The 19,303-nt window shown below is 55.0% G+C and overlaps 1 protein-coding gene across 3 annotated transcripts; it reads left to right on the top strand.

The window, feature by feature from the left end:
• The first annotated feature begins 6,854 nt into the window (after nt 1-6,854).
• On the top strand, nt 6,855-19,222 carry THY1 (Thy-1 cell surface antigen). 3 transcript variants are annotated; one of them, XR_010082856.1, is made up of 5 exons: nt 14,290-14,446; nt 16,638-16,719; nt 16,823-17,158; nt 17,726-18,224; nt 18,587-19,222. XR_010082856.1 is itself a non-coding variant. In XM_063417781.1 (4 exons), exons 2-4 carry the CDS (start codon nt 16,683-16,685, stop codon nt 17,836-17,838), a joined length of 486 nt encoding a protein of 161 aa, XP_063273851.1. In that variant the 5' UTR covers nt 6,855-6,877; nt 16,638-16,682; the 3' UTR covers nt 17,839-19,222. The 3 variants fall into 3 exon arrangements, 2 of the variants coding, with proteins under 2 accessions (XP_063273851.1, XP_063273850.1); XM_063417781.1 differs by lacking the exon at nt 14,290-14,446 and adding an exon at nt 6,855-6,877 and having other exon boundaries at nt 17,726-19,222; XM_063417780.1 differs by having other exon boundaries at nt 17,726-19,222.
• Nucleotides 19,223-19,303: the final 81 nt, after the last annotated feature.

Here is a 19,303-nt window from a genome sequence, read left to right as displayed (position 1 = left end):
AAGAGCTGTGCCAGGTAGCCCAGCTCTGGGCCAAACATGGGGCCCAGCCAGCTGCTTCCAGGCGGGCTGGCAGGGAGGGCTGTCCCGCTGGTGGAGGGCTTGGAGCTGTTCCTGCCTGCAAGAGAAGACAGTCCAGTTTTCCTTCATTCAGAGCTGGGAATTTTCTGGGTGCTGCTCAGTGCTGCCATGCCCAAGCCTAATCCCTTATGCTGCACCAGTTGACTGGGAACAGAGCAGTGGGGGCTGCTGCAGATGGAGAGACACCCTCAGCACCAAGAGATGACTGATCTCCTCTTCTGAAGCCTTGCCCATAAATTATAGATTTTAAGCAGTGTTTGTTTAAAATATTCAGCTTGCCACTTAAAAAAGAATACTCATACACACCAGGAATGGGGAAAAAGGATGGGGGCTGCATTCCCACTTGGAGGAGGGGGAGGGAAGCAGCCAGGGGAGAGGTGTTTCCTCGACTAATGAGCCAGCATCCCTGGCTGTGGATGTGCAGTCCAACACGTGAGCCACCTGCACTGCAGCTTTGCCTGCCTCTACCTACAGCACAGAGCTCAGGCCCAGCCTCTGCTTTCTCCCTCTGCATGCCCGTGTGCACATCATCCCACAGGCTTCCCTTCGAGCCCACAGGGTAATGTTGTGCTTGGAAAGTCAGACCGAAGATATCTCAAGTATTCTGAGGGAAGGAAGGAGGTGAGAAGGCAGGGAAACACTCCCCCCTCTGCACAATCCTCACTTCCCTAGAAACAAATTCATTGCTTTGATTAAAACTTCAGCTATTCAGCTGCCTTGGCCACGGGGCAGATCCACAAAGGGTGAGTTGCAGGGAGCTACACTGGCCGAGATATTTCTCATCAAGGAAAAATGCTCCCCTTCATCTGCACATCCCAGCCCGGCCAGGCACCAGAGCCTGTATTGCCGCCTGACGGTGAGGAAGAGGCAGGGCTCTGCTGCAGAACGAAGGGATTTCTCCTCTAGGCTGCAGCACCTCCCAGGCTAAGGCAGGTGCTCACTGTCTTCTGGGATGGATTTCCCATGGAACAGACTGCAGAGACAGCCTCGCAGGAGGTGATAAAGGCTTCCTTCAGCTTTTCCTGCCCAAGGAAGTTCACTTGGTTACTCAGGTACATCTCGAGCAGCAGCAGCCCAGTTGTTCGGGAAGGCACAGATCTAACCCTGGCTATCTGGGATTCATCACGGTCACACCCAGCCTGGAGCTGGCTCTTTTGAGCCTCAGGTAGCTCTGGGATCTGAGGATGGATGGATGGATGGATGGATGGATGGATGGATGGATGGATGGATGGATGGATGGATGGATGGATGGATGGATGGATGGATGGATGGATGGATGGACGGATGGATGGACGGATGGATGGATGAATGGATGGATGGATGGATGAATGGATGGCTGCCAGGACCGCCAGCCCAGGGCAGGTTCTTCTCCCTTTGCTCCAGGCCTAGCATTCCTGCTGGCAGTTTAAGCACACTCCAGGCTGCCTGCACCTCACTCCCTCCTTAGCGTCACCCTCTGTGACCTCAGGAGGCACAGAACCTTTCTTGCTCTCCATCCCAGGAGACACTGACCATTCTGGCAAGTTCTGTACTCTATTTTTAATAAACTAGCCCCAAACTCATTTGCATGGATAAAAATAGCATCAGCTGCTCTGCCAAGCCGTTTTTCTCTTGGTTAACACATTCATCCAAGCTGCTCTATTTGTCTTTCCTCCACAGACTCATATTCTTCTGGATTCATTTTGTCAAACAAATTGCACAAGCTGGACTGCCCATTTACCCAGTGCTGTTTGATTACAGGGGTTATTTATGAAACAGCAAGACATATGGCATTAAGCTTCTTAATAATAATAATAATAATGAGAGAAGGGAAGGAGAAAAGCTCTAGAAGAGAGAAGGGGGAAAATGTTTTTTATTACAGACAAAAGCTCCTGCCATCGGTGATAAATTCCAGACACTTTTTCCAGTTGTTGTTGTGCTGCTGGCATGATGAATGGCACAGGCACTCAGCTCAGGAGCGTGGCCACAGGATCCAGGATAAGGAGGAAAATGCTGGAGCACACAGGTGGGGGAGCTGGCTCAGGTGTGCAGGGACCACTGGCCACCAGGCACTTCACTTCCCAGGAGGTCACAGAAACGCAGACTCCACCCAGCCCTGCTTTTGAACCCGATTCCCTCTCTTCTCTCTGATGCAGTTGCTTATTCCTGAGGAGTTTGGGACCACTCCATTCACATGCAGAGCTCAGTTGGCTCCCCAAAGACATCCCTGTCTGACCTGGCCATCCTGGCTCTAGTGGTGACTCACTCCAATTCAATCAAAAGTTCTGTCAAAGAAAGATGCTCAATTAAGGGCCTGGGAGACCTTGAAAGCAGAGTCATTTCTGCAAGAGGAAGGTAATTAACTTTTTTAATCAGTGGGCACTGATCTCAAGGTCTAGTGAAGAGAGAGAGAAGCAAACTCACTCCCACAGACTCAGAGCGGAGCCCTGTGATGTCACTGGAGGCCCCAGGATGGGCTGGGAACTGGACTTGGTACACACCAACCTGCAGAGCTGCCCCATTCCCTCATCCTTCTCCCTGATGTCATTCCCCGGGGGCAGAGGCACCTTCACCTCTGGCCTTCCCTTCTCTCCTTATCCCAACGAAGGAAAACACACCAAACTTCCAATCAGAGCAGCATCAGTGTCCAGAAATAATTCCTCAGCAGCCCAGACTCCCTCACTGTCTTACAGGGAAGGCCCTGGCAATGGGATAAAGAAGCTCAAGCACCAAGACTATAGGTTTTCCCCTGGCACTTGCAGATGTCCTGTAGCACACCCTCAGCTCCTGGTCTCGTGTTCATCAGCTGGCACAGACCAGGGTGCTGGGCAGGCAGAGTTAATCAGGCCTCGTTTGTGATTACAATGAACTCCTGCATTTCATGGCCTGCATCCTAAACCTGTTTCTAATTCCCCAAGGCAGAGGGATTTACACTTTCAATTTTATGTCTAGTTAGTTAATGGTCCATTACTGTCAAAAGGATCAGTAGCTAGAAGTTAAATCCTACAGGATTTATGATAAGGAAGAACCAAAGGCTACAGAAGAAAACACGCCAGAGGGGGCACAGGGAACACTGAGGGGTTTGCAGGTCCTCAGTGCTGTGACACTGGTGACAGAACACTGCTGGTGACAGCTCTAGAACAAGGCTCACTCCAGCACTTTTCCCTTACATGTTCTACCAAGTTTCTGGCTCAAAAATTCAGGGCAAAACAGCAGCTTTGGCAGGACAGGAATGGGTTTGTCTTGTTCGTGTTGAATTCCTGCCTTCTCCCCACCAAGACAGGAAAAGGGCTCCACTCCCTTAGCAAGATAAAGGTTTCTGCAGTACACACGAGCCTGCCAATAGCCAAAAACATCTGTCTGTTCTGCTGCAATCCCTGAGATCCACAGTGGTGCTCCTGTCAGAGCAGAGGTGTTAAAGCAGCTACACTGAAAGGTCTGTCAGCACTACAGAGCTGGCTGTGCAGGGGTTTATAAACCTGCCCATAAAAACTCACTCCAGACTGGAGGGTAAACAAGGTCCCCAAGCCTCTGAAGCAGAGAATAATTCTTTTCTTTTTATTTTGAAAACAATGAAACAATTTTTTTTCTGCTGCCTGGGGGTTACTGAGTGGGAAGTGGTGCCAAAGAGACAGAGTTTGGCTAGATGGGGGACTGGAAAACATTAAAGTGATCAGTGGACAGTTCCTTGTTGTATTTAGTAAGGGGCTGGAAATTATTTTGTAGGTCAAGGTAGTTTGGGCTGCAGTGAGCCAGGAAGCACAACACTGAGGTCTACATCCAGACAGGGTCAGATGTCCACACCTGCAGAAGATGGACATATTAGGCCTGGAAAAACAATCCAGGAGAGCTCCCAGGTGTAAGCCGCTCACTCCTTCACCACCACACAGAGATGTGCTACCAACATGACTGGTTCTGAAAAGCCTGGGACAGAGAAAGAAGACATATGTTACTTAATGACTCTACCAGTCTGTTTTTCCAGTGATTCTGGTTTTTTCCCTGCCAGCATTCCCCACTAGAGTCTCTCTTACCCCTTTGATGCAACCATAAAACTTGGAGGAGCCCATTGCACACTCCATGCACATTACTGTAATGCCAGAATTCAGAAGTTGTTTTCAGCATTTCATTTACTAAGCTGCTGGGAGCTCAGCAGATTTTAACCTTTTTTTTATTATTATTATTATTTTTTTATTCCCCCCTGCTTCTAATGTAGCTGGGAATGCTCCTCCCCACTGAAATCTCCACTAGAGCCCTGCTTCAGTAAGTCAGGCCTAAGAGTATGTACACAAAATAGAGCTGTGCAGCTCATAAAGCTCACTTTCACTCCTCCTATTTACCCCATCAGGGAACGCCAGGCTAAGCTCTGAAAAACAAGAACCATTAAAACATAAAAAATAAATCAAAACCTGCCCTACCAACTGCCTGTAGTCCATCAAGCAAGCACAGGACTCATGGATTGAGTAATCTGTGCTCACCTGCAAGGAATTTGCGTTCACCCTGTGCCCCTGCGAGCACCAGCGCAGCGAAGGGCAATGCTGCTCTCTCGTGGTTCCCGGCAGGATCAACACCCGGCCTTTGCTTCCCCTCCTCATCCCTCTTTTTACTGCTTCCACTGTAAATTCCCTGGATTCTGGAGCAACCAGAACTAGTGGAATGTCCCTCCCGACTCAAACCATTCTGGGATTCTGATTCTGTCGCGTCTCTCCCAAGCAAAAGCCATTCATGTATTATTAAGAGGAAGAGGCTGGCTCTATCAAATCATTGCTTTGCGTGAGGGGGACACATGGGCTGTCTTTGTTGGCCCTTCACACTTGATTAATTCATATTTACAACGCTTTGCTTCATCTGAATGGAGCTTCTTGTGATTTATTTCCAATATATTTTCAGAAATGCAGCCCTGGCCTCCAGCACAGAGAGGAATTCCATGAAAAGGAGCTGTGGGTTGGTTCCTAGTGTTTGTTTACTCTCCTTGTAGTAAACAGCAGTTTATGTTGTTTGTGGTGCTTAGTAAATCCCCACTTTGCTAAGTGTGTGTTTGCAAGAAGAGCCTTCCCCCGTGTGTGTGTGTGTGTGTAGCATGATTATAATAGCAATGTTTTCCTCTGGTTTTCATCTAATTCATTCCCTGCCTTTCTTATTTTGCCCATTTTTTATCCCTGCCTCTGATTTACACCAACAGAATTTTCTGGTTTTCTTTTGGTTACAAAAAACTTGCTTTCAGGGTTTTTAAATTTACTAATGTGTAGCCTCAGAAATAAGTAAGCACTATCAGTATGTCCGTCAAGTTAAAAAAAAATTGCTTTTTGGAGTATCTTGTCCAACATTTTTAACTGGAATCTGAATCTCTTCAAAAAAATTTCATGACATTAAAAAAAACCAAACCACGGCATAAAAAATTCTATTCCATGGAAAGAGTAAAATGACAAATCATGTCACAACTGACTCACACAAACACCTTCCACTCGTCCGACAGTAAAGAACTACATAAATATAGTTTATGTTCATGTGTAAATAAACATAGTAAATAAGTCAATCCTTGCAACAAAAAGCTGAGAAACATACTTGCTCCAAAGCATTTTCAGACAGCATATGAACTTTAGTAGGAATTTTTGGGGGGTTGTTTGTTTTTAAATCACCTTCTACGTTTGTTTCAGGACTTTAGGCATCTCCAAGGTCTCAGTTTTAGCAGTGCACGAGAATATTGCCACTGAAGGGAGAAGCAGATGCCCCATGAGCTGATGAGGGGTCCGAGGGGGTCACTGAGGGGTACCTGGGTTCCCTGACTGTCACTGAGGGGCTTCAAGGGTCACTGATGGGGAATGTGGGTGCCCTGTGTGACACTGAGGGGACATGAGGGACAGAAGCAGAGGCAGGAGCCCTGAGTGTCCCTGGGGTCTTGTGAAGGGAAGTGGGTGTCCCAGGTGTCACTCAGGGAGAGGTGTCGCGAGTTTCACTGAGGGCCAGGAGGGACATGGAGAGGAACAGTGAGTGTCCCGAGTGTCACTGAAGCACAGACATTGCCTGGAGTGCCACCGGGGTGCCCAGAGGGACATGGAGGGGGACAGTGGGTGTCCCGAGTGTCACTGAGGCAGAGGACAGTGCCTGGAGTCCTCCTGAGATGCCCAGAGGGACACGGAGGGGGACAGTGAGTGTCCCGGGTGTCACTGAGGCAGAGGCAGTGCCTGGAGTGCCACTGCGGTGCCCAGAGGGACATGGAGGGGGACAGTGAGTGTCCCGGGCGTCACTGAGGCAGAGGCAGTGCCTGGAGTGCCACTGCGGTGCCCAGAGGGACATGGAGGGGGACAGTGAGTGTCCCGGGCGTCACTGAGGCAGAGGCAGTGCCTGGAGTGCCACTGAGGGACACAGAGGGGGACAGTGAGTGTCCCGGGTGTCACTGAGGCAGAGGCAGTGCCTGGAGTGCCACTGCGGTGCCCAGAGGGACACGGAGGGGGACAGTGAGTGTCCCGAGTGCCACTGAGGGACACAGAGGAGGACAGTGGCTGTCCCGGGTGTCACTGAGAGGAGGGTGCTGCAAGTTTCACTGAGGGCCAGGAGGGACACGGAGAGGAACAGTGGGTGTCCCGAGTGTCGCTGAGGCAGAGGCAGTGCCTGGAGTGCCGCCGGGGTCCCGGGATTGTCACTGCGAGCCCCGGGCCGTGCCGTGAGGGAGGCGAGGAGCCGCCGGGCCGTGCCGCGAGGGAGGCGAGGAGCGGTCGGGCCGTGCCGTGAGGGAGGCGAGGAGCGGCCGGGCCGTGCCGTGAGGGAGGCGAGGAGCCCCGGGCCGTGCCGTGAGGGAGGCGAGGAGCCGCCGGGCTGTGCCGTGAGGGAGGCGAGGAGCCCCGGGCCGTGCCGTGAGGGAGGCGAGGAGCGGCCGGGCCGTGCCGTGAGGGAGGCGAGGAGCGGCCGGGCCGTGCCGTGAGGGAGGCGAGGAGCGGCCGGGCCGTGCCGTGAGGGAAGCGAGGAGCCGCCGGGCTGTGCCGCTCCCGCGCCGCCAGGGGGCGCCTCCCGCCGCTCCCCTCAGCGCCCTCAGAGCCGCCATGGCGCGGTCCGTGAGGGGACACGGGCGAGGGGCGCTCCGGGCGGCCCGAGAAAAGGCCCTGGGCACATTAGGGGATCTTCAGAGGGAGTGAGTGTTGGGCAGAGGTGTGGGAAGGCAGCAGGGTGTTTTGTTTCGGTGGAGCTGCTGTGGGAAAAGCTGAGGTAGTTCAGCCGGGACAAGATCATCTTCCGAGGCAGAAAGTTGAGGGAACGTGGAAGTGAAAACCGAAGGGATGTTTAAGGTAAAATCAGGGGTGAATTGTGAGGGACGGTATGAAGTTCTTGCAGGGAAAAGCTGAGTTACTGTGCAGGGGATTTTTGTGGGATTCAGTGTCAGGTGTCCTGTGTTTCACTGAGGGAGACTCAGGTGCCAAAAGTTTGGCTGTGAGCTGTGGGGGACAAGGAGGCAGAGGCAGCTGCCATGAGTTTCTACTAATGAATAGGCTGGAAGGCTGGAAAGAGAGAAAATATAGGCAAAAAAAGATGCGGAAAACAAAAACTAGAATTGATGGTAGAGAGGGACCAATAAATTGCTTTTCTCTCTTCTTGCCCCTCTCCTTTAGCATTTTCGCCTATCTTTAGAAAGGTTATGGTGGTCTTGTCTCTCAACCCGTTTTTTATTTTTTAGAGCAGCTTTATTGGGGAGAAAACCTCTTTATTTAGCATTCACAAAATCCTCTTTTTTTCTCCTGGGCCTGCAGCTGTGACTTCTGTTTTTTCTGTTCCTCAATCTTCTTTTCCATCAATAAAATGCATTTTCAGTCTCTGGTTTACAATTTTTCATACACGTTCTCTCACACTTTTACACTCCTGCTGTATTTCTTTAACATTTTCCCCTGCAGCTGCAGATGTGATGTCACGAGGTGTTTGCCCACCCAGGTGTTCCTAAAAGCAGGTTTGTTACCATGCTTTTTACCATATTTTTTACCATGTTTGTCCGGGTAGGTGCCATTACCCTGCTACAGCTGACATCTTATGGACAGGTTTCTGTGAATTATCTGAAAAGAATATGAGAGTGAGTTGTAATCAAGTGCTGACTGGCAGGATCTCAAACCCCTTAGGCATAAATGTTATACCAGATGCTGTGTAGCTTCTGCTTTGGAACATGCTCGAGCTCCCTCAGCCACAGGGAGACATTTCTTCCATTAAATACAGACAGGAGGTGTTTGCTCTTTGCAACGAAGGCTGCAACATTTAAGGGAGATTTATTAAGCATATGTGTTGCCTTTTCTTGTTTATTCCTGGGGTTCACAGCTGTGAATTCCTCAGCAATAGCGGAGCAACCTCAGCAAAACCTGGTTTTACTCATGTCTGTTGTGCTTCTTGGCCAAATTTCAGGAATTCTCCAAGTGGCACGGCCTCCCCTTGCTGTGTTTTAGGTACTGTAGATAATAATTACAAATCAAAAGGTAATTTATAATAATAATAGATAATAAATAATTAATGATAATGGATATCAGAGAGATGAGCACTCACCAGCACAGCTCTTTTTGTGCCTGGATAAGTTCTCACTGCTACAATCCTGAATTTTTTTCCCCTTTCATTTCTAATTTTTTTCTAACTTTGGGATTCTCCTTTCTAAAGCTCAGTGCTTCTCTATGACATTGCTGTCTACATCCACCATCTCTCTTACAGTAATATTTCAAAGCAGAGGGTTGGCCTGGACTGAAAAAAGGGAATGTTTTAGGGTGTGTTCTTCCGTGGCAAAACTGTTCCCCAGGGATGTGAAGTGACCCACTTGGTGTCCCTGAAGGCGACAGTAGAAGGGATGGGGGCGTGGGCTCCCGGCCCTGCTGTGAGAGCCCAGACACTCGTGGATTCTCCAGCCCAAGCAGCAGACAACAAACGGGGATTGAGCTGCCTGCGAAGCACCAGGAAATCCCCCTCTGCTCCAGGCAGTTTGTCACTATGGACCGGGAGCAATCCCTGAGTGACCACGTACAGAAGATGCTGATGTGGCTGGAGGGCTGCTGGTGTGCGGGGTGTGATGCTGAGGAGGGGAACAGCAGCGCTGGCCGAGTGCCTGGAGGAGCCACAGCCCGGGGTGCAGGCAGGCAGGGCTGCCTCCTCCTCCTCCTCCAGGCACTGGGCTGGGGCAGGAGGGCTCCTCGGAGCAGGGGAAGCCCTTTCTCCCTCAGCCCTGCACATTTTCCATTGTCCCTGCTAACAATGGGGAGAGGAGGGAGCGCTGGAGCTGATGACACAAACCCCAGGGCAGGAGCAGCTGGTGGCTGCTCAAGAGAAGCTCTGTGTGTGCAGCCACAGCTGCTGCCCTGCCAGCACTGCCCGGGTCCCAGCCAGGGCTCCTGACAGCCTCAGGGTGGGACTGAGCCCTGTGCAGTGCTACAAGGGGGCAAAACCGCCTTTATTTGTATGGAATCATGGAATATCCTGAGTTGGGAGGGGTCATTGAGTCCCAACAGCTCAGCCCCAACAATCCCACCCTGTGCATCCCTGAGAGTGTTGTCCAAATGCTCCTGGAGCTCTGGCAGCCCTGGGGCCATGACCATTCCCTGCTCAGTCTGGTCAGTGCCCCAGCACCCTCTTTTCCTAATATCCAACCTAAATCTCCTCTGGCACAGCTCCAGCCATTCCTTTACTGCCTGTCCGTGCTCATCAAGGATCAGAGATCAGTGCTGCCCCTCAGGAGGAAGCTGTAGACTGTATTTAACTGTAGGCTGTATTTAACCTGCCTCTCTCCAGAGTCTGGGGTGTCCCAGGTGGCTCAGAGCATAGGGAGATCCTGCAGGCAGCTTCTCTCTGTGGTTCCTCTCTGGTGCTATCCCTAGGAACCTGTGTGGTGAGAGTTAACCACCCTAGCCTAATGGTTCCCTCATAAATAAGGAATGCTAATAAACACTTTCTATTCCTTAAGGCCCAGCAGATAGGAAGAGAAATATCAAGGAAGCTGTTTCCACTTTCTGTAACTTGCATTAGTCATCTCTCCTGAGATGGAGGGGAAAGCTTGGCAGGGGATGGGCAGCAGAAATGGTGCTGTGTTCTAACCTCTTTTTCTGTCCAGCACCTCCTGGGAGGCCCCGCAGCTTCTCCTTTCTGACATGAATAAGTTTCCCTAAAACAAAGGGGTTTATCTGGGAATCAGTTCCCTCTCAGGGCTTCCAGCGTTGCACATCCTGTATCAGCCCCCACAGGTACGCCTTGTTTTAAAGGGAGTGAGGGTGGAGGTGTCACAGGTGTTCAGCAGGTGGTAGAGGGAGTTTCACCATCTGAAGTGGCAGCTTTCCGCAAATCCAACTCTGTCCATGTTCACTGCCCTCAAATAGCCCGTGGGATCACCTTGCACAGAGCTTGGAATACAGGCCCTGTGGCCACTGACCCTGCAGGTAGGAAACAGGTCTGCAAACTGAGCCAGGAGTTACCTGCCAAACCTGCTGGGCTCAGCTGGCAGACATGCCTCTGCTGCCCCCAGGGATGAGTCTCCCTCACAGCTCAGCAGAGATCAGGTTTGCAGGGCATGGTGCAGAAAGCATCTCAAAAAAACCCAGATCCTGCCAAGAACTAACAGGATGCGATGGGAGGCAGTGAGGAGGAGGCTGGAGCAGGCAGCCAAGCACTCTTCCCACTCAGTCTGGAGACCAGATGGAGCAAACTCAGAGCTCTCTACCTCAGTCAACCTCCTCTTCCAGGCTGAGCTGGCTCCTCGTGTCCTGGCTGGCTCCCAAAAGGATTCCCACGACTTGCAAAGAGATTTTAGTGGTCTTGAGCTGGAGGCAGACATAGTCACCCACTCCTCCAGATGGATGTAGGCTGCAGGGACAATGGCTCTGCTCTGCTTGGGCAGGACAGCTCCACTGCTGGGGCCTTGTCTGGGGGATCCCAGCAGGCTGGGAAGGCAGCAGTGCAGGTGAAGCAGGGATTTACTGGGGAGGATCCTACACTGTAGGGAATGCTCGGTGCTGGCAGCCTCCCAGAGAAGCCCCCTCGACAGCATTCCCACTTTGGGGCACTCGTGCGACTGGCTGGGAGCTACAAGGCAACTCCAGGACAGTGTGCAGCAAACAGGGAGGAATGGAGGGAAGGGAGAGATGTTCCTGCTGGCAAGTGTGTCAGTGCAGGGCTGGAGTGATTGCTCACAGGCACTCCCTAGCCCTGATCACTGTCAGAGATATTCACTCTCTGGGGCTTCTCTTTATGCAGGACACAGGCACAAAGCAGGTACAGGCTACCAAGGCTTGGGCTCTGTGCCAGCCATCTCCTTTGCCAGGCTGATGTGACCCCAGGCCAGTGCTGCAGCAGGAGTCCTGCCTGCCCCTGTTTTCCCTGGCTCTGTGCTGCCTGCGGGAAGCAGGGGAGCAGAGTCTCCTCCACCCCTGCTCTGTGCAGCACTGCCACAAAGCCCAGGGGCTTCATATCTGGGCCGTGCTACATTTAGCATCTGTGGGGCCTCGCTGGGCTCCCGAGGGCCATTCTGTCTCTCCAATCAAGGGCACAGCTCTTCTGCAGCCTCCCTTCCTTGTCCCTCAAAGATGGGGTGGGAAGGGCCTGGGTTTGGCTGAGTGCAGTGAGGAGTAAACCCTTTGCAGCCCGCCTGTCTCTGGGGCAGAGGCTGAGCTCTGAGGCAGGTGAGTATCAGGCACTCCTTGGGCTGTGGTCTCTGCAGCTCCACCACTGATTCCCAAATGTCCTCTCTTACTCCTCCATGTTGCAACTCCCCAGCTCTAATGGCCTTAGGGAGGGTGTCAGGAGTCTCTCCACAGCACAGCTGCCCCCAGGTCCTGTTGTCCATGCCCTTATGTCACCTTTCCCCAGCAATTGGAAGTGTGGGAGCAAATGGTTGCTGTGGGCATTGTTTGGAGCAGGACCCAGGGTGTGCTGCTGTGCTGTGATTCATGAGCAGGAGGGAAAGGGAGAGACTCTCCAATTCTGGTGTTTGGGATAGGCTTAGGGCAGGGCAGAGATGTTCCTCTTGGGAAGGATGTGCATCCACCTTTCTCCTAGAAGCGTGTCTGCTGCAGCAGGATGTCCTTGGGCAAGGCCAGGTTTTAATTGCTGCAGCATCACCAGACACCCGAGTCATGGTGCCCCTCAGAGCCTCTGCTCCCAGCCTGCCTCCTGCAGCTACTGAGCTATTGAGAGCAGTGAATTTCCCCCCAGGGACCCCCATATGCCCTGGCTTTCTCTCTGGAGAGGATCCAGGGGCAGTTTGGCTGCTCTGAGCTCCCAGGGGAGCTGTCTGTGCCCTGCCTCTGCCTGCTGGTCCGTCTGTCCTGCCACATCCACTTGCTCCCGCTGGTGCCTGCACTGCTGTGCTGCACTGTGCCTGTTTGGCTGCTTCCTTGTCCCTCTTGCTGTCTGTCTCCCTGACTGACACCTGCCACTGCAAACACTGCCTGCCCCCCTCTCCATTGGTCTGTCACTATTAGGTTTTCTCCCCACCCCTTTCCTCTGGCTGCTATCCAGAGGCCTCTGCATTAGGTGTGACTTGGGTGCTTTTCTCTGGTTTATGGATAGCAGCCAGGCTGCAATCTGCAGCAAAAGGACTCTCCAGAGGGGAAAGCTCTGCAAGGAGCCTCCTGCAAATACCTAGGCAGGACAGTGGCTGCCACCACTGCCCAGAAACTGCACACTCATACCTGCCTCCACAGCACCACTGCCAGGGACAAAGGAAGCCCAGGTCTCTCACAGTGGGACTCGAGCCACTGCATGCCTCTAAAAGCCAGTCGTTGGAGCTTGAATTCCCCATTTCCCTGTGTGATAGCTGGGGTTGAGGGTGGGGATGTGGATGTGGAGAAGACACAGACACAGTGGAGATGTGAGGCTAAATGTGAAAAGGATCCCTGTGTGTGTGTGTGGTGTGTGTGTGTGGTTACGTGTGCTGCCCCACATCACAGCTGTGTTTGGATATACACCTTGTGCTTGCAATTTTCCCTCTCTGACAACATTGCAGCATGCCTCGTGTCTGTCTCTTTGCCTTGCATCCATCTGCTCCCACTCTCGGTACCTTTCCCTCTTGTTTTGCTGTGCCTTTCCTCCCATCCACAGCCAGCCCTGCCAGCTTGAGCTGTCCTGAGCCAGCAGTGTGGTGTGTCATTGTGGTGCCACAGTGCCTTCAGTGCCCTGCTGCCACAAGGGTCAGGCCTTTGCCCTCCTTGTGGCAGCACACTGGGACCCTGCTGAACACTCTCAGGGCACTACAGCCCCCCTGGCCAGCTTGGGGAGCTGTCCCCATTTGGGCCAGCACACCTGCAGCCCATGCAGTGAGCAAGCAGCCAGAGCCAAGCTTCTGTAGAATTAGCAAAACCCCCTGCACAGCCAGCTTGCAAAAGCTCAGCACTTGAGTGTCACCTGGGATCAGGTTCTGCTGGAGGAGAACATGACTTTTATATCAGCTTTCCCACTGTCAGCCCTTTCAGCCAGGGGTGTGGGAGAAGGTGAGGGCAGAGCAGGCCATCCTGTATGTCTCTGTGCCTTCCTGGGATACCTCTGGACCAAACTACCAGGGAAAACTCCCTCTTCTCCTATTATGACCTTGCCAAAAAGCAGGGAAGAGGTCTTGTCCCAGCCTGCTTTCTGGATCCAGAGCCATTTTGCCTGTGCAGAAGCAGTTCTGCTAATCCCTTTCCCAAATGTGCTGATAGGAGCCTGTGGGGAGCAAAATCTTGCTGTCCTCACTGTCACCAGACCTGGCCCTAAAACTGAAGGTCTGTGTGCAGTGACATGACAGACAGAGCTTGTAGATGTGACACTTAGTGGTGGATTTGGCAGTGGTGTTGGACTCGATGGCCTAAAGGTCTAAATGATTGTGATTCTTTGATTCAGCTGAGTGTCCTGCCATTCCCACAGTGATTTCCCACATGGAGGAGACCTGTGTCACACCGGCCTTGGTGATTTTATGCAGACTGGCCTCTTCGAGCCCCTGAGCTGAACTCATTTGATGGCAGAGGATGATACCTGCTCCCTCCTCAGAAAAGCCCACGCCAAGCTCCTTTTCCCCTTCCCGACCATCCTCCTTTCCCAGCAAAACACCTCCCACGCTGCCGAGGAGGATGAAGGTTGGCAGCTCTTCCGCAAAATGATGTTCCCATGGCAATGGGGATGTGTCGCCCTTCCTGGGGAACATAAGGGGGGCGAACGGCACCTTCCGCATCAGTGCGCGCCCCTTGTCCGGGGCGGGGGCGTCCGAGTCCCGCAGAGGCAGGGCCCCCCCGCACCGCCCCCCGCCGCAGGGCCGGGGGCCGAGCCTCAGTGACGCCTCCCGGTCCCCATTCGCTGGGTCCGCCCGCCCAGCCCTGCCCAGACTGCGGGAGCTCCGCGCCCACAGCCCGCCGGGCAGCCCCGGACAGCGCCGGCAGCCCCGCAGGCAGCGGGCAGCACCGGACAGCGCCCGCAGGTAGGCACCGACCGCCCCGCAGCGCCCCGCACGCTGCCGGGCCGGGAGCAGCCGCCGGGCTCGGGGCACAACGCGGGGCTGCGGGCGCGGGGAGGGTCCGCAGCCGCCGGGCGCGGCGGTGGCACCGGGAGCATCTCGCTCCTCGCCCGGGGGATGCTCGGCCGGACGGAGAGCGCTGGAGGACGGGACGGGCTCAGCCCGTCGCCCCGGTGGCGCTGCCCCGCGCCCTCGGCTCGGGACTGCGGCATTCCCGGTGGGCGCGCCCGCGCGCACGCCCGCACCGCAGCCGCGCTCCCGCTCCGCGCTGCTGCAGGGGGGGAGCTCGCCCACCCCGAGCCCTTCTGCCCCTCTCGAGGGTCGCCCGATCGCTCTCTCCTGCGCACCGCGTCCCCCTTTGCTGGCAGCCACCCCCTGGCACAGCCAGCCTCCTGCGGCTCTGCGTTTCCCCCAGCCCACCAGCTTGGCTCTGCACGCCCTCGTCCCCATCCCCGCAGCTCGTTTGTCACCCTGAGCCTGTCACGCTGGTGGGTACAGGGGATAGGTGCCACCGTGGTGTGACCCCGAGCAGGTGGGGACTGCGCCAGGAACTTTGCCCAGTAGGAGCTGGAGCCCCTGGAATGCCACCATCCTCCTGAGCCCTACGCCAAACCCCTGGGATCATGGAGAGAGAGTGACCTGCCTTGCTCTGCTCCCAGCACTGCTGCCAGAAGAGGGGTCTAGGGGCTATCAATCCAGAGCCTAGAAAATCTGAGTGTTTGGGCACCTAGATGGGAGGAAGACCCCCTTGTCTGCACTGATTTTCTGGAGGAAAGCCAGGCTATGACCTAGATAGTGTCCCAGGACATTCAAAAAGGAGCAGGCTGGTGCTGGGAAATGACAAGGGAGGGGATGGGGGGACAGTTTCTAGGAATCCGGCAGTTCAAGCATTTACCCCACTGGCGAGCTCTTGGTTGTCAAGATCAAACAGAAGGGAATTTTTCTTCTTGGCTAAGGTTTAGGGTTCTGGATAAAGAGATTTTTCTGGGTTTCAGGGTGAGCAAATGGGTTTGGTATTTCCTCTTAGAACGTTATATGAAAAACCCAAAAATTATGAAATAGAAAAATGCAGCTGGCTGTGGTACAGGCAATTCCTACCTCTTGCCTGGCTGCTTTGCCAGGCTCAGAGGGAGCAAACTGAGGGTCTGTTGTCCCCTCTGCCAGCCTGGAGTCACGAAGGGCTGGTTTATCAGCTCCCCCTCTTGGACCTGGCCCCACATGGCCAGCGTGGAGGGCTGACTGCAGGGTGCTTGGTGTGTCCTTCAGCGGCTGCCTCACTGCTCCCCCACCCTCTCCCTCCATTCCGCATGTCTGCGGTTGGATTCCCCACGAGGCTGCTTGGCCAGGCTGCAAACCTTTAATTGATTCCTTGTGGCTGCATTGGGCTGACTGGAATCAGCAGCCCTGGTGTTTGGATGGCACATCACGGGCCCCTTACCCACACACACAGCCTGGAGAGAGACAGGCACCGGGCAGGGACCCAGAAAGTGGATGCTGCCACCCAAACCCTTTCCACCCCGTGGCCAGGCAGGCTGAGCTCAGCTCCTGGAGGCTTCGTGCCATCCTTCGGCGGGTTTGGCTCCCTGTCCAGCTGCTGTGTCCCTCTTCCTCGCTGCTCTTGGCCCCTTTCCCTCACTGCATCGCAATGACTCATCCTTGCTGAGCTCACCCGCTGGAGCTGCGGGAGGACCGGCAGGGCGGGCGCCCACCGGCCCCGAGAGAGGGTCCCTCACCTGGCAGCCCCCTCGCCGTGAGCCACAGACCTCTGGTCAAGGTGTGCAGGCACCGGGCTGCAGCCTGGTGCTGTCAGAACCTTGGCTGGCCATGGGGCAAAAGGGGGAGGAGGCAGGACATGCAGGCCTTGCTGCAGGTCTGGCCACGCTCATTTAATGTCTGCTGGAGGATCTGGACAGGGAAAACAAAGTGTGCATGAGGCACTGCCTGGGGATGGGCAAAGGTGATGCTGGCCAGACACACAGTGCCTGATTCCCCAGCTGGGTGCAGTGGCAGCCAGGCTCTGTGCAGTGAATCAGACACTGGGGAGGAGGAGCAGACCCTAGAGCATCGTTTGTGCAAGAAGGGCAGCCTGCAGCACCGAGTGCCCACATCCATGGGGCAGTGGCCCGGCTAACTGCCTCTCTCTCCTGCTGCCCAGGTTCCCCTCTCAGAGACAGCCCCCACCGGGCACCTCAGCAGCAAGATGAACCCCACCGTGGGCATCGCTGTCATCCTGACAGGTACATCCCTCCCTGCTCCCTGCTCGGCCCAGAGCAGCCTGGAAGCTGCATGGGCATCCCCAGAGCTCGCTGTTCCCTGTCCAACCCCTCCTGCCTCTCCCAGTCCTCCAGGCTGCCCACTGCCAGATGATCAAGGACCTGAGTGCCTGCCTGCTGGGCCAGAACCTGCGCGTGGACTGTCGCTATGAGAACAAAACCGACAACCCCCTGACCTACGAGTTCAGCATCACCAAGGACAACAGGAAGCACGTCATCCACAGCACCATCAGCGTCTCCGAGAACATCTACCGGAGCCGAGCCAACGTCACCATGCACAAGAACCTGGTGTGCCTGTACCTGCAGAGCTTCACCACCAGTGATGAGGGCATCTACATGTGCGAGCTGAAGGCCACCAACGACTACACCGGCAACCAGATAAAGAACATCACTGTTATCAAAGGTGAGACAGGCAGTGGCACCTGGTCTCAGGCCTTCCTACCTGCTCCTTGGCTTGGCAGGGCCAGCAGAGAACACCACCACACCCTGTGGTGTCCCCAGATCCTCCCTGAGCTCCATGAGTGTGTCTTGACCCTTACATGCCCTTCAGGTGGGCTTCATCCCATGGATGGGCTCACTCAACCCCATCTCACACTGCTTTTCCTGCCTCTCCTGTGTCCCACTTCGGGCACATTGCCTAGATATCCTCCCATAGAGAGGAAAGTGGGGATCCTCCACACATACATCCCACAGGAGCAGTCCTCCAGAGGCAGAGACCTTTGTCTCACCTGGTGCCCATCCACTTGTCACCTCAGTCAGGCACAGGCAGGGTTATGCTTCTCAGTGTCCCAAAAACCCTTTGCTACTACACGTTGGGAGGGAAACAGGCCAGGATGGGACGTGCTGCATTTCTGTGACAGCACAAAGGCAAGAAGCTGTATTCCAGTACCAGTAGAACACCCAGCCTGAGCCCTGTTGCCAAGGATTTCATCGCCTCTCTTCTCTCCCTCCCCACTCCTTCTCCTCACAGACAAACTGGAGAAATGCGCCGGCTTCAGCCTCTTGATCCAGAACACCTCGTGGCTCCTGCTGCTGCTCCTTTCCCTCCCTCTCCTGCAAGCCGTGGACTTCGTGTCCCTGTGAAAGGCGAAACACACACACACAGCGCTCGCACACACACGCACGCACACACCGAGCACCCAGCCACCCCGCCTTCCTCGCAGCCCCTGGAAAGAGAAGCTGAAGCGTCTGGAAGCCGTGAAACCTCTCTGTGTTATCTCTATTTAGCCGTATATCTAACGCTAACCACCGTCCCGTGCCGAGGCCCGCCATCCCACGCACACACGCCCCGCTCCGAAGCATGGTGGCTCTGCTAGGCAGCGTTGCTTCTCCCATCGCGCCTCCCCGCTCCGTAGGCTGGCTGGTTTGCTTGTGCTGGGGGCACTGGAGGCCTCAGCCTCGCTTGTCCCGTCCCTTTAACTCTTGGGGTTTGCCTGTTCTCAACTGGAGAAAGACAGCTGGATTGGCAGGTAAGAGAGAGGGGTGATGTGAGAGCATGCGGAGGGTGCCCGTGGTGGGTGCTGTGCCTGGAGGTGACAGGGCTCTTGGTGTCCCCACCTGCCCTGCCTGCCACCCAGGTGACTGCTTCCTCACCCTGCTCCTCTCCCCCTGAGCTGCCACGGCTGGGAGAGGGCACAAAATGTCTCCTGTCCCAGTGAACAGGGGAGCCATGGGATGCTGCTGGGCCTGGCAGGCTGGGAGGAGAGAGAGGAGCAGGTCTAGGAGACACCATGAACCCCCCCTGCCTCCTCAGGGTTCCTCTGGGGCCCTGGGAATGGGCTCAGTGCAAACATGCCTCGGCAACAAGTTTTTCCTAATCTGTTTCTTACAGCTGAGCTGGAAGTGAGGCCTCCTCCAGACACCATCTGGTACCTTTGGGCTGCCCGAGCCAGAGACACCACTCGCTCTCCCCGGGGACCAGCCCTTAGCTGTGACGAGAGAATTGCTGCCAGCACCAGTGGAGGCAAGCAGAGCCTCTCTGAGCTAGCCACAGCCCCCCTGCCCTCCCCAGGGCCCTCAGAGCTGCACCCGGGCTGGCTGGTGGGGAGGGGGTTCCCCTCTGGGAGTGTGACCCCAGGGTCTCACAGGGACTCCTCTGCACCGGCACTTTGTCTTCTCTAAGGGAACATCTGAGGACCCCAGTCCTTCCTCATGGAGAGGCTGAGCAGTCTTCCTCAAATCCCACCGTGCTCCTGGGAGGAGCCCGTGTGCCCCTTCCCTTCTCCCTCCTCCCTTTTAGCATTTCCCTGTCTCCCTTTAAGAGCAGCAAAGGATCTGAGGGCAGCCCACAACCTCAGTGAGGCCAGGATGGTGCCAGGGGTTGGTGAGAGCAGGGACAGGGATGGCCAGCACAGCTCAGATCTGCCAGCCCAGGGCTGCCCGGATGCCCACGGCACCCCAAGGAGCCTCACCCAGGGGAGGGCACAGGGAAAGGAAGAGGCAGGCAGAGCATCCAGGTGCATGGGGTGAACCCCAGCTGTGCTACCCGTGCAGGCCGGGCTGTGCCACCACGGCTGAGAGCAATACACAGCAGCTGCTCCCCACTCCC

Source organism: Prinia subflava, chromosome 22 (genome assembly GCF_021018805.1).
Source record: "Prinia subflava isolate CZ2003 ecotype Zambia chromosome 22, Cam_Psub_1.2, whole genome shotgun sequence".
NCBI classification, from domain to species: Eukaryota; Metazoa; Chordata; class Aves; order Passeriformes; family Cisticolidae; genus Prinia; species Prinia subflava.
This window is presented reverse-complemented; position numbering and strand designations above follow the sequence as displayed.

What these genes read in the sequence shown, in the direction of transcription:
- THY1 (XM_063417781.1), top strand. Translation starts at nt 16,683, where the DNA reads ATGAACCCCACCGTGGGCATCGCTGTCATCCTGACAG. An exon ending in CATCGCTGTCATCCTGACAG is followed by an intron (nt 16,720 to 16,822) that starts GTACATCCCTCC and finishes TGCCTCTCCCAG; the next exon opens with TCCTCCAGGCTGCCCACTGC. An exon ending in GAACATCACTGTTATCAAAG is followed by an intron (nt 17,159 to 17,725) that starts GTGAGACAGGCA and finishes TTCTCCTCACAG; the next exon opens with ACAAACTGGAGAAATGCGCC.